The sequence below is a fragment of the Candoia aspera genome, chromosome 2 (assembly GCF_035149785.1).
Source record: "Candoia aspera isolate rCanAsp1 chromosome 2, rCanAsp1.hap2, whole genome shotgun sequence".
NCBI classification, from domain to species: Eukaryota; Metazoa; Chordata; class Lepidosauria; order Squamata; family Boidae; genus Candoia; species Candoia aspera.
In genome coordinates, this window is record NC_086154.1 from 143612696 (window position 1) to 143625810 (window position 13115).

Genomic DNA, 13115 nt, shown 5'->3' on the forward strand with positions numbered 1-13115 from the left:
TTGTATCCCTTCAATGGAAGAGGACACCATTGTTCAAGATCCCCGTATGACTCTGGAAGGGAATTCCCCATATGCCAGGAAGGGAATTTCCCAGATACGAGAAATGAGCAAGATCTTTTCTCTGATGTCTTCTTGAGCTTCACAATCCCTGCCCCTCTCAGACCTACACTGGCAGCCATTCTCTCCCAGGGTGCCCTGGGACTAATGCCATGCCAGGGCCATTTGGAACTGCCAGCCAATAGCTCCTTCAGGAATTGCATCATCACAGAGGAAAGCCCCCCTTTTTTAAAAGAAAACTGGAATGATACTGCAAAGGCTAATTCCCCCTGTACATAAACAGTCAAACACACACATTTTGGAAAATGTCTCCTCTTTCATCCAAATTGTCACACACAAACACACACTTGTGAATAGCACGGCAAATTTTTCATTTGGCTTTATCCAGATGATCATTACAGCATAGTTTAAATGGGATACAGTACCTCCTTGGCCAGCTTCAGGGCAGAACCTCAAGGCACATCATGTTAGTCTTCAAAAGTACAGAATGCCCTGCAGAAGTCACTTCCCATTCTGTTCTCCAAGTCAGAGACTGTGAAGGACAGAGCCTAGTACACTTAGGGGAAGTCAGAATCAGCACGGCTAGCCAGCAAGCCAGTAGGCAGGAAACACACTACATAGAGGGGAAGTTGTAGTGAGAAGCAGGTATGTCTGTCACTCCGTCAGTTCTTCCCTATAGCTTCTCATTTTTGCACAGAAGCATTTCCCACACCTGAAAGTCACTATGTGTCAGATCCCCCACGTCAAAAGCCGACACTATGCTTTTTCCTATTTATAGCCCATCTTCCAGTCATCAGCAGAACAAGATCGAATACATTGTTTATTTTATCTATATATTTTTTAAACTGCCTCAATCTTAAAAGACTATAAACAGTGTGGTCATCCTGTCTAAACAAGAGGGCTATGTTAGGGCTTAAATGTTTCCAAACCTGATGAGAAGTCAACACTTTGCAAGAATCTGAGAAAACAGTAAAATATACAGTTTGCAAGTACCTGGAAACATTTTGTACACTGGGGAAGAGCAGCAGTGGAACATCTTACTAGGATGAGTGAAGCACTATATGCTGCCATCACAATGACTGTGGCAGTAACGACTTAGCCTTATTCTGAGAAGACTGTATCTTGTGCTACAGTCAAAATATCATTCCCTGCCTGCTCTAAGGGGGTTCTTCATCCATGGTCCCACAATTGAACTCTAACCACAATTAGTGGCATGGTTTCCTGGTGTTTAGGGAAGGGACATTCCTCAAAATATGATGTATGCTCTAAAATTGGTTTAACCTAATTAATAAAAGCATTTCCCCCCCTCCCAACTCTCAAGGGAGAAGAGGATCAGAATACTCTAACTCCACTTTCTTTGTTCTAGTTTTGTCCCAGCCAAGCTCTGGCCACCCACAGAAGGTTAAGTAAGGGCCCTGCCATCAGCAAGTTGCTCACCCCATTTTGATCTCCAATTGATTTCTTTCCACTAGTACTTTATCCAGCTCTCAAGTGGAGATAAGGCTTCCATCTCTTTGGGGCCTAGTGATTTATATGGATCACAAGCAAATTCAGCAGTGCTATCAGTGGTCCCTCTGCACCCCTTCTCGTCTCTTGAAAACAGTGATGAGCTGGTGAAGGCATTGTAATAAATTAATGGCAAACCAGACATAAGAGGATTGTGCATGTTCTGAAAATGATCCAGAAGGTGTTTTGGCATGTACACTGTCCATCTTTAAAGCAGGAAGCCTGAAAAAAGACGTGGCTGCTTTAAAGACACACTGTGCTTGACCCTGTGCATTCTAAAGCTGATCTTCTGAATCACTTTGAAGCAAAACCTTAATAGTGATGGCTTGGATCAGAAATAAGAGGGGCTGAAATTTAGCTATGGAATCTAGCCATGGTACTGCAGGGATTCCCTAGATGCAAATTAGCCCAACTCAGCATCTGTGACTAAATGATAAATGCAGACCATTTCCCACAGAAATGTTGGCTGTTTTGTCTTAAGTCTTACCTTATCTGCCTCATTTGTGAACCTGTAATTGTGCTGAAGAAGGGAAGTAATCACATCTTTTTCTGTGCAACTGCCAACAGTGAATCACTGAAGGGGAGCCTCTGCTCCAACTTTAATTGCCAGAGTTTTCATAGTGCAAATGTAATATTAAATTGTAAAATCAATCTATATCCACCAATGGTGCATGAGAGTACTTGGATGGCAGACAAGCGAAGTCCAAGAAAGCTTCTAATAACAAGTTGCTTTCATGTCAGAACCAAGGGAAATCCATACCTCCTCCCCACTTCACCGCTCAAACTATGGTCTGCAACAGTTGTGTTACTTTCCCAGTCTGGATGATGAACTTGTGAAGCATCTCATTCACAGAATTTTACCTAACAGGTGGCTTTTAAAATAAAACTGAACCTTGACTGCCTTTGAGCTGATTCAACTGCAAAACGTGAAGGAATATTGAGTAAAGCAGCAGCTGTGGATCAAAATGAGAGTATCACAAAAGGACTGTGGAGGAATCAACTGGGTTTATCTTTGTTAAATGTCTCAACATCCTTTTGCAGGCACTGTGAAACGAAGAGCATGTCATTACAAAGTTGACCAGCTGCCCAACTGTTAATGCTACACTACCTTCATTTGGAAGCACTGAATAATTAAGAAGTGGTCCTGTACAGAAATTAGCTTTAGAGATAATTGGCCAGGAAGCAATGGACACACACTTTCTGGGGTGAGGAAGTAAACCCTATTTCCTAGTATGTTTTGTTTATGTGCATGTGATTATTTTCCCTAATGTACACATTTTTATCATGCTGTTTTCTCTAAGATATCCTTCTGGCAAATCATGTTATGTCTGTTTCTCTAACATGCACATTCTCTATGAACTTTTTGGTTAGAGAACTGCAATACAAAATACAGAGAATGAAAAATAAATCGAAGCACACCTGTATTTTGGTTGTCATATTAGTTAATGATTTGCAAATTCAGCTATTTCCTGTCAAAATTGAAAACAAAGCAATTGCTGCTGCAACAGTACTCACACTGATCTTTGACTATACATTTTTGGGAAAGGATTTAAATTAAAATATTGAAGATTAGGAGAAACCTGACCTAAACCACCACTTTTTGCCCACAGCTGGTCTAAGGGAGCTGCAGGCCCAGTGCAATGCTAGGTTAGAAACTCCACCCCTGCCCCCAGCCCTAGATTAACACTGCAGATAGATTCTTACAGAGATGTTAAAATTGTATTTTCAAAATGGAATACCTACAAAATCAGAATAAAAAAATAAAAGATAATCTAGAAAAACATACTGTACACAAAAGTCACCATGCAGTAAAATCCTTGTTAGGAGAATGACCCTGTTGGCCCAGTCTGTCCATTGGCTCACACAGAGCTGTTTTAGCCTCTAGCTTGCCACGCCACCCCCAGCTTGCCACCGCTGCTGCCACCACCACCACCAGCCTCAAAAAAGTCCTATCTACCTAATATACCAATTGGCTAACGGGGAACTGCATTAAACAAGGGGTAGAGTTGGCCACTCAAAAATCCCTTTGGCTCAGTCTACATGCTGGCTAATCCAGAGTTGTAGGAGCCTGTGAGAAGATCTGGTCCCCCTGGAAGTCCCTTGTGTTAACAGAGTTGCATTAGTTAAGGGGTAGACTGCCCCACCTGAAAACCCCTTTAGCTCATTGGTTGACAGAAAGTCACATTAGCCTAGCGGGGGACTTGCCTACCAAAAACCCTGTCAGCCTCAGGCAAACTGAGGCACTCACTTGGTGGAGAAACAGAAGCAGACAGCCATAACTTCTTTATGTTTGGACCCTCACTGACCTCTAATCTCCTTCAGCCTGCCATCTGCTTAAAGGCTCTCCATTTGGGGGCGGGGGGCAGCTCCGTATATTACAACCCTCTGAAACCAGCCCTGCTCTTGCCTCCGTGGCAATATAAGGAGGGCAGAAACAAGGATGCTTGAATCAGGTGCTGCACACCTACCTGTCCCTGCAACAGAAGCTGCTTGCAAGTCCACAAATTCTTATGGGCAACCCTGAAATTGGCGTGAAGAGCAGCTTGCATGAACTCTAAGAAGCATCCCATTTATCTTCTGCAACCCTGTAGTGCATCCCATTTCTAGCAGGTTGCCCACTCACATCATATACAAAAGAGATGTGATGTCTCAGTGCAGTGAAGGCGCCAGACTAGGACAGAAGGACCCAGCTCTGAGTCCATCAGATGCCACAGAAACTGATAGGCCAGCCACTACCTCCTAGTCCAGCTTACCTCAGAGGATTATTGCCTGTAAGGAAAAACTTGGAGTGGGAAATGCTGTGTACTCTGCTTGAGCTCCAGCAGGAAAGCAGGATATACATTTAATGAATAAATAAATACATCAGTATATTCTGTGGATTAGTTCAATCAATTCAACTGGAGAGATGGAGATGGCTCCATTCACATGTTTTAAAAGAATCCTATTTAAACTTGGCAGTATTTAGCAGCAAGGAAAAGGATGAAGAGAGAGAACTCCTAGACAGAAAATAACAATCCATCAGACACACCAAAGCAAATCTTCCCATTTCTTTTTTTTTAAAAAAAACCCACATTTCTGTTGAACACTGATAACTGATAAATGGGAGTGTTTGCTCCTTTCCCAGTAAGGCAGCCCAAAGTGATCCATAAAGCAGCCTTTTTTCATGCCAGAAATTTCACAGCCTGTAAAACCATCAAAGGTGGCAGGACACACATCCTTCCTCAGGCTCCGCAGAGTTGACGCCTACTTTTCCAGCATCAGGGCAGAGATCAAATGGGTCATCAAGAGTATGAACAACTTTCCCATCTGCCTGGGATCCTCCTCTGGCCACTTGTGAGGGCGGCTGGCCTAACCCACAAGAAGATACCTTCCCAAACAGTCCTTGGCAAGCTTTTGTGTCCTTGCTTGGCAATCTTCCAGCATCAGGATTCAAGGTCTCGTGAGAGCCGCAAAAGTTCCTTCTGTCTGTCAATCACTCTCAGGTGCTGGATGTAGGCCCAGGTTGCAGCTGGGCTTCGAGTACTGAGGGACTGTTCTGAGCCTGATAAGAAACAGATCAGGATTAAGGATAACTATCATCCGCAACAGTCTGAAAGTTGCAGAAAGCAGACAAGACAACTAAATAAGGGATCATGTGACAGAGTCTCCTAGCTGCGTTGAGGAAGAAAGTAATTAAACAGGCAGAACCTTTTCTTTTTTGGCTTCTGATGCAGATGTGGCCAGTGATGCAATTAAGTCTCCCAAAGAACCGAGACCAACTTTATTGGCCTTCTGGGAGATAGGGGTGGGAGTCAAAGGATAATTTTAGAGCAAAGTGGTGCATTGAGCCCCATAATTGCTCAACACATCTATTTTACTTTTTCCTCTCCAATACTCCCACCCCACAAACACATATGCTGCTGAAAGTTGGTCATCAACTTTTGGCAGAAGAGTCTTGTGGCTGGGATGGGGGGTGGGATTCATATGGGTTGCTTATCCCTGGTTGAGCCTAAACAGCAGTGGCTCTTCAAGATTTAGGAGGTTCGCCCACCTCCAATCTGGACCTGTAGATACCAGGGGTTGAATCTGGGGCCTTTTGCATACAGAGTCAGAACTCTGTCACTGAACTATAGTTATTTCCAAGGAGTTTCCATGAAAACCTCTGTTAGTACATAGTCCTTATGAAACAGCTGTTGCCACATTTGTGTGGGGGGGGGGAATACCAACAGCAACTTTTGAGGAGAACAATATAAAAAGATTGTCTTTGGAATTGTCAAATCATTGCATGCCAAAGTCTAGAGTGAAACAATGTGCAGGAGACCCCTTCCCCACTTTGCTTGCTTACAGGTTGAGGCGCGCATTGCCCGAGCTTCTTCCAAGAGGTGCTGGGGGCGACTCCGCAAGGGAGAGAGGGGAACTGAAGAAAGGGAGAAGGAGAGAAAAGTAAAAATGGGAAGTCAGAGGCTTACAGATGAGGCATGTGTGACTTCCTAGCCAGCTGCTGCCAATCTCTGCTTTTAGTTACCTGCAAAGACATTTTTCTATGTTGCTGTACATGCCAGCTCTAAAAGAAATGCCCATCTATCATTGTAATGCAAGAATCCTTGTAAAGCTTCTAGTCAGGATACATATTTCTCCCTTGATGCATCTCTCTTAACCTTCTGATTCAGATAACCTGTTAATCTTCCCTTTTTAACTGTATGACTTGGAATGGTGGTGAGCTAAAATTTTACTTTTTATTAGAATTAAAAACAGATAAAACAATAACATCACAAATTAATTTTTTGTTGTTCCTGTTGAAAACAGATTTGTAAAATGAATGGGGGTAATTGTTCCAGAAGAGACAATCATTCTATTTCATCAGGCAACTGTATTTGTGCAAGAGTCCTGTGTGGCCACCATTCTAGATTGCAACGGGTAGATCTTGCTTCCCTTGATCCTCACTGATAGCAACTCCCCCATTCCCAGCACCCTTCTATACTCACGGCTGGGATGACTCCGGCAGTGATGCACAAGGCGAACAGCTTTGGCCATCATGCGCTATACAGGGCAGATATGGGCTTGTGTTAGATTAGTCACTTGTCCCCCCCCCCCATTTTCTCTAATCAAGTTATTTGTAGACTGAAAAGCCAACAAACACTGCGTGCATGCGTGCTCAAGGTGCCCTGACCTGCAGTCAAAATCTCAGAACACCAGAGTATTTTCTCCAGCTGGTGTATAACATTCTCCAAAAAGGTATCACCCATTTCTCTTACAGAATAGCACAATGGGAAGTCTACTTCCATTTCCCCTGCCCCATCTCTCTACTCACCAGCTTCTCAAAGTTGACAAGGTTCTCCACCAAGGTACGGTTGCCCTCATGAATGAAGGTCATATCTGCAAAGTGAATGCAAGTCTCTCATCATTCCTTACAAAAAACAAATGGAGACTAGATACCCTTTGTAATTCTAGGACAGTCTTGAAATCTTTTGAATAAGACGAAGTGTTCCTTGAGCTTCACATCTGGTAACTTCTTAGATAAGAACATGTTTTCTGGGCAAAAATGCAGAATTAATTTTCCATCAGCTTCTTTTGGTTTCAATGCAGTTTCATTACATTTCACATTTTAGAACCTCTAGACCAGCTATGGTTATTATTAGGCTTTATTTCTCAGTTACTTAAAACTGCATCTGTTTCTGTTAAACAGAATCCATGCTATTATACCTTTAAGAAGGAGGGGCATAAAAGGGATCATGGGTGGAGATAGTTTAGCCACAGCCAGCCTATAAACACGGTGATTCCAAGAAGGATCCTGGAAAGAAAGAGGATAAATCAGATGGGATGTTTGCAGTCAAACATGCTTTAGGCAGACAACTGGCTCCTCCAAACCATTCTTCAATTGTGTGGCTTTAGCTGGACTGTAGAGGATGATGAATTAGTAGGCATTGGCAATCTTTTGGAGGCCAATGGCCATATTTAACATTTGGGGGTGGAGCTGAGGGCTACAAAACATGATCAGAGCTGGGCTTTGGGAGGAGTTGGTCAGTTTTGCTTTTAAACAATTTGTCTATTCTAGGGCTTACTTTATGGCATTTTCATGCATTCCCAAACTTCAGATGGTGCAATATTATAGAAAACTGGCTATCAGGTTTCAGTAACCATGATTAGAGTGGATCCAATGGCTACTAAAAGGGGAACTAAAGCCTCAGGATGTCTACTCCTAGCTTCCATGCCTGTGGAAACCCAAAAGTATATATTCTGAAAAAAATTAAAAATAGCTAAACCTCATGAGGTCACTATCTCACAGGAAACCTCACACTACAGTGCCAAAATCTTGTATAATTTAAATGAAGATCAAATGCAATTTGGAGTTTAATGTTAAGCCTCATAATGTTTTGGCAATGTCATGAGATTTTGGGCAAGATTTAATAGTGGAGGTGGGGAATTGAGGCCCTAATGCTAGTTTGCACAGTGGTACCCAATCTCCAGAAAAGTTTGCTGAGCTCTTCCTTACATAATGGATCCTCTTCCACAACACCCACCTACTCATATCTTCAGAGGTCCAGAAAGAGATTTCCATTTATCTACTAACAGAGAGAATTCCTCAGCACACTTGAAGTTTTTGAGATTAAGAGCCAAAGAAATTGAGTTCTTATTGAATCCAACAGGGAGAGATCTCAACTTGACCACACAAATATCTGAGCTCATGCCTTTGTGGGAAGGATCTCTAAAGGTAAAGAGAGGGAGGTGCCAACTATTTCAGATCCTGTTCTAGGTGGATTATTTTTCTCCTATCAGGCTACATATTATTATCTCTCCTGTGGAAGGATCCTGATAAACTGTTGACCACCTGAAAGTCAGAATGTAAATATTCTGACTAACATAACATTGAAACTACTATTCTACTCTAAAGTCTAGCTGCAACTCCTAATATAAAACTGGTGCAAGCCACTCTCTCAGCCTCAATTCCCCATCTGTAAAATGGGAAGCAGAGTGGGGATACTATGTAAAATGAGAGAAGAAAGAAACCAACAATTCCAAAGATAAACAGGACCGTCTTTCCACTCACCAACATTCGTTCCATAGTGCCATACAGCTTTCTCGTCTTGTGCGGAAGCTTCTGTGATATGAAAAAAAGTCAGAAGGAGACTTGTTAGAAATGGCCAGTAAGTTAGTGCAGAAAGTTGGGTAATTCATTGATCTTATATTTGTTCAGGTAGGACTTTGCACATATGAAAGAGTGTCAACACATCAAGCCCACAGGTAGAATTTTCATATGTCTGCAGAATAGCATAAAACTTTGTCAAGTAAATCATCAAGAAAATGTTACGTTTTGTTAAGTAAATCATCAAGAAAACCTAGTAAAAAAGAAGATCCTGGGCAAAGTGGTCAGCCAAAATTGACCAAGATAGGCCTTCCTTATTGGGCATAAATCACATCCTGTCAAGAAAGCAGATGACTGAAAGTCAGTTCATATAAGTAACATGTTACTCAAGCTGAGTAATTTCTTCCTTTGAACTAAAAGGATGTGAATCATTTATGAGCCTTAGCTACCAGAAGACGACCTCACCAATTCGTACTCAATAAGCTATGGAAGAAATCCACACTGCTTCTCAAACTGAACATCTGTATTGTGGCAAAACGTGCAAATAACCCATTTGGTGCCTATGTGATCCATTAGTGACTAACAATACTATGTCCATGCTGTAAAACATAACCCAAATCATAGAAATGAACCACAAAAATAAGCAAGCAGACTTAATTCTTCTTAAGGCTGATGTAAGGTCCACTGAGTCGATATTTCAAAACTTGGCTATTTCCCTGGACACGGGCTAGGATGAGTAGAGCTCCTGTTGAGAGAGGGGTATGAATGTGAGCCCAGTCATCTATTCATGATGGTTTGCTTTTGCATTCAGATTTTTTGTTTGGGTTGGGGAGGGGTGTAAACCACCCAGGGTTGCAATGTAAATTAGGCGGTCATATGAATTTCCAGTGTTTCAGTGTTTGCACATATCCACTTAATATTCTGCTCTGTCAACTTTTCTGCAAATTATTTTTTAAATAATGAAAATCTCCATTTGTTTTTGCAGTTTCCTCTTCTTAACACCATTTTAAATGCTATTCTTCCAATGTATGCTCTTCTGTATCAACTTTCCCACAAACAGGTATCTTTCCCAAATAAACACTGTTCCACACATAATTCTTAATCAAGAATAACAGATGCCATAGTACTCCAAGAGTTACCACCTTGCTTACTGCAAAAAAAAAAAACACTGCATGTGAGCATGGTGAATTTCTTCAACAACCCAGTTCAGAGTGATCCACTTTCCAAATCCCCATAAAATGGTCATTTGGGCCCATTTTGAGCTAAATTTATTTCAGCTGGGAACTGATAAGTCATACAGTTGCAACACTATAATCCCTCCAAGAAAGAGATGTGGTGGTCAAAAGTTGTGACCACAAATAGGACATATTCCAGGATGTGGTAAGCCATATTTTAAAAGCATGTATAGATACTTGATTTATCCATTAGTTTATGATGTCAACTTGGCTTGATTCACTGCATCAAATATGAAACTCTATTAAGTAGATGTTTTCCTGTTCTGGAATTCAGTCATTTGTTACCCTCCTCCCAGTTTCTGAAGAATCCAACTTCTTGTGAATTTCAATGGGGAAAGGCCAAGACTCTCCTTTCTGGGCATTCCTTACCCATTTGAGATACTGGAAAACACGGTCCTTCACCGATTGCTCTAAATTTACTATTATCCCTTACTTCTTACCCAGTAACTGAATGTTAAGACCTATTAATGAAGCTCCCAGAACATCTTGTACAAATGATAATGCCCTTCAGGTCTGCCTCTTCTGTCCCAAACTCAGTATTATGGTATATACTATGCATATACACACCCCCTTGACCAAAGATTAGTACAATCCTTCTGTCTGGGAACCAAGCGCAGCTTCAAGAGGGACACACATGGAGCAGTGAGAAAGGAAGAAGACACCCACCTAACCAGCCAGATCAGCTGAATCAACCAGGGCAATCAATGGGGTGACAGATGTTGCAACCAGATCGCCCTCACACCACAGACAGAGAGAGAGACTGATTGCTGTTTTGCACTCCCTCCTTTCCTTAATCATGACCCCACAAAAATGATAAAAGGTCCAGGAAGAGTCTTTCAAAATGGTAGATAAAGATGAAATTGGAAGATACAGCAACCTGCTCTTCTGAACACGCTTTAATGTAATGTAAGTAAATAGTTTCAGACCAAACATTGTTGATTCAACTGTTTCCCCTTCTCTGGGGAGCAGAAACGTACCTCCCATGTCCTAGAAAGGCGGCTGATGGCAGAGTGGCTCAGGCCAAACATCACGGCAAAGAAGGAATTCAGGTTCTTTTGGTCTTTTAGGCTGAAACCAGAAATACAACAACATCATTCAGCCCAGGAGGGAAATCCCAAGCAAAGTTGATTATAAACTGCAAATGTTTCCAAAGGGAAAAACAAGATAAGCTCAGTCCCTAGAGCATCAAGATCTCTCATTGAAAGAATTATCTGTTTCATTTTCAGGGGTCTCCAAAAAGTGAATCAGGATCTACAAGGAGAGGTTTCAGTGCTTTAAGGGGGAGAATCATCTTAATGTTTAACAACAGCAATAGCACAAAGCAGGGAAAGACAACCTGGTATTTATGGATGACATCTCACTAAGCCCTTTGGCTGGGTTCCTGAATTACACTGCTTTGAATTAGAATGCTAAACATAGGAAAGCTGATAAGGAAACCAAACATGGAATTTTCTGTGAAAGGAATATAAACTATTTTCTGGGGAGGAGAACAGATTTTGGGGCTGATACTAAAGGTGTCCTATTGCTCAATTATTTTTGACTTGTCTAATAGATCTCAAGGTGCTCATAAAACGGAAACAGATCTTGCAAGCACACAGTCTGGCCAAATATTTTCATAGCCGGTAGGTTCTTACTGTGCAGCCAGCTTGATGAATTTGCGGAGCAGCTGGGCTCTCTTGATAACGTCAGGACAAAGGCAGAGCTCAGTGGTGACCCAGAACTGCAGCTCATTGAAACGACGCAGGAAACGCTCCACATTGGCTGTGGTTGCACTGGGAAACTTCTGTGGCCCAACAACGTAGTAAATCAACTCCACCTTAAAAAAGCACAACAGTCAGGGAATCTCCACCGTGCTCCAGTCTTAGACACAAAGCCTTGCTTCAATTCCACTTTCAAATGTGCATGCTGACAGTCTAAGATCTCTGCTTGGCTTGACTTTAGACACACAAAGCCAGTAATCTCAGCTCAGTACCAACAAGGATGGTTGAATAACTCATGGCAAGATTGAGAGCACCAATCCTTGTAAGCAAACAAATAAAGTGTCAACACAACATCCTTACCTGATGGATGCTTTTGAAGAGGTTCCAGTCATGCTCAGTGAACTGATTAGCCAGGTCCTTTGAACTAATGAAATCCAAACTTTCCCAGGAACCAATACTGGGGCCAAGCTGTTCAGGGTGAGGAGCCTTTGCAAATGGAGGGAGAAAATGATGCCATTTTTGCTACGTATAGATGTCCTGTGCATACTGGGTCCTAGAACAGAACCTTAATTATGTTTGAACTCTAAGCCCAGGTAATACTAGGAATGAAGATGTATTAATCCTACCACACCCAGTGCACACATCTGTACTATAAGCCTTAACTATCCTGCAGCCCCTTTTAGGAGCTTTGGATTTTTGTTTGGCATTTAGTAAAGAGGTATGAACATATTTGGTTAAAGAAAATGCTACCGTCCTTTCATAAATCTGTAACTCCAAAACCATATGCAGAAGACCAGAATCATTAAACAGCTCCAGTTTGGAAATATAAAATCTTTTATCAGTATCTTGGCTTCAGAGTGAAAGGGATACAGATATAGGTCTGCTGCTTCTTGGAGAATGATTTTTGCCAATAGTTAATTTCGGGTCTGATTTGGGATATTCCCGCCCTGTTTTGGGTATAGATTGCTCCTTCTCCACAGACTATCTCTAATCTCACACAACTCAGGGACTTCATCCCTTCAGTTCAGTGTAACTTTTAGATTGAAAAAAGCCACTTCCTATGGTTGTAAAGTTTCTGCTAGATGTTTTCTATATGCCAGGTTCACATCTTTGATCATTGTACTGAGAAGGTGGCAGTAATGGTAAATAGGACAGGATATTAAATAGGAAGAGACCTGAGAATTTGCCCCCTGCATGGATCACTCACCAAGTTGTGAAGCTCTTGAACACTGACAGCAAAAAGTCTCTCGTTCAACCCCAGAGATGTAAACACACCGAAAGCTTCCATGGGCAATACAACTTTATCTGCCAGAATCAAATTTCAGAAAGCAGGTTGAGAAATACAGTTCTCTCTCAACAGGCCACAAGGAGGCAGCATATGGCAAAGCATCAATATTAACTGTATGTCAAATCTCTGCCTTCCACAACCATGCTAGAGAACTGCAACTCGGGACAGCACACCTTACTGTTACCTCTACTTTCTGCCTCCATTTCACATTCACACTAATATATTGTTTTCTCCTCCCGAATCAATTAGTAGCTGGCCATACATGA

General features: G+C 41.9%; 1 protein-coding gene across 1 annotated transcript in view; it reads right to left on the reverse strand.

The window, feature by feature from the left end:
* Positions 1–3268: 3268 nt before the first annotated feature.
* The window catches only part of RAPGEF3 (Rap guanine nucleotide exchange factor 3), a 60373-nt gene continuing 50526 nt past the window's right edge, over positions 3269–13115 (reverse strand). The window contains exons 19-28 of the mRNA XM_063293969.1: positions 12769–12866; positions 11922–12047; positions 11496–11677; positions 10839–10929; positions 8591–8641; positions 7246–7333; positions 6854–6918; positions 6528–6582; positions 5888–5959; positions 3269–5104 (exon numbers count right to left, since the gene is read on the reverse strand). Coding sequence (XP_063150039.1) covers positions 4986–5104; positions 5888–5959; positions 6528–6582; positions 6854–6918; positions 7246–7333; positions 8591–8641; positions 10839–10929; positions 11496–11677; positions 11922–12047; positions 12769–12866 — 947 coding nt within the window. The 3' untranslated portion in view covers positions 3269–4985. The remainder of the gene's footprint in view (positions 5105–5887; positions 5960–6527; positions 6583–6853; positions 6919–7245; positions 7334–8590; positions 8642–10838; positions 10930–11495; positions 11678–11921; positions 12048–12768; positions 12867–13115) is intronic.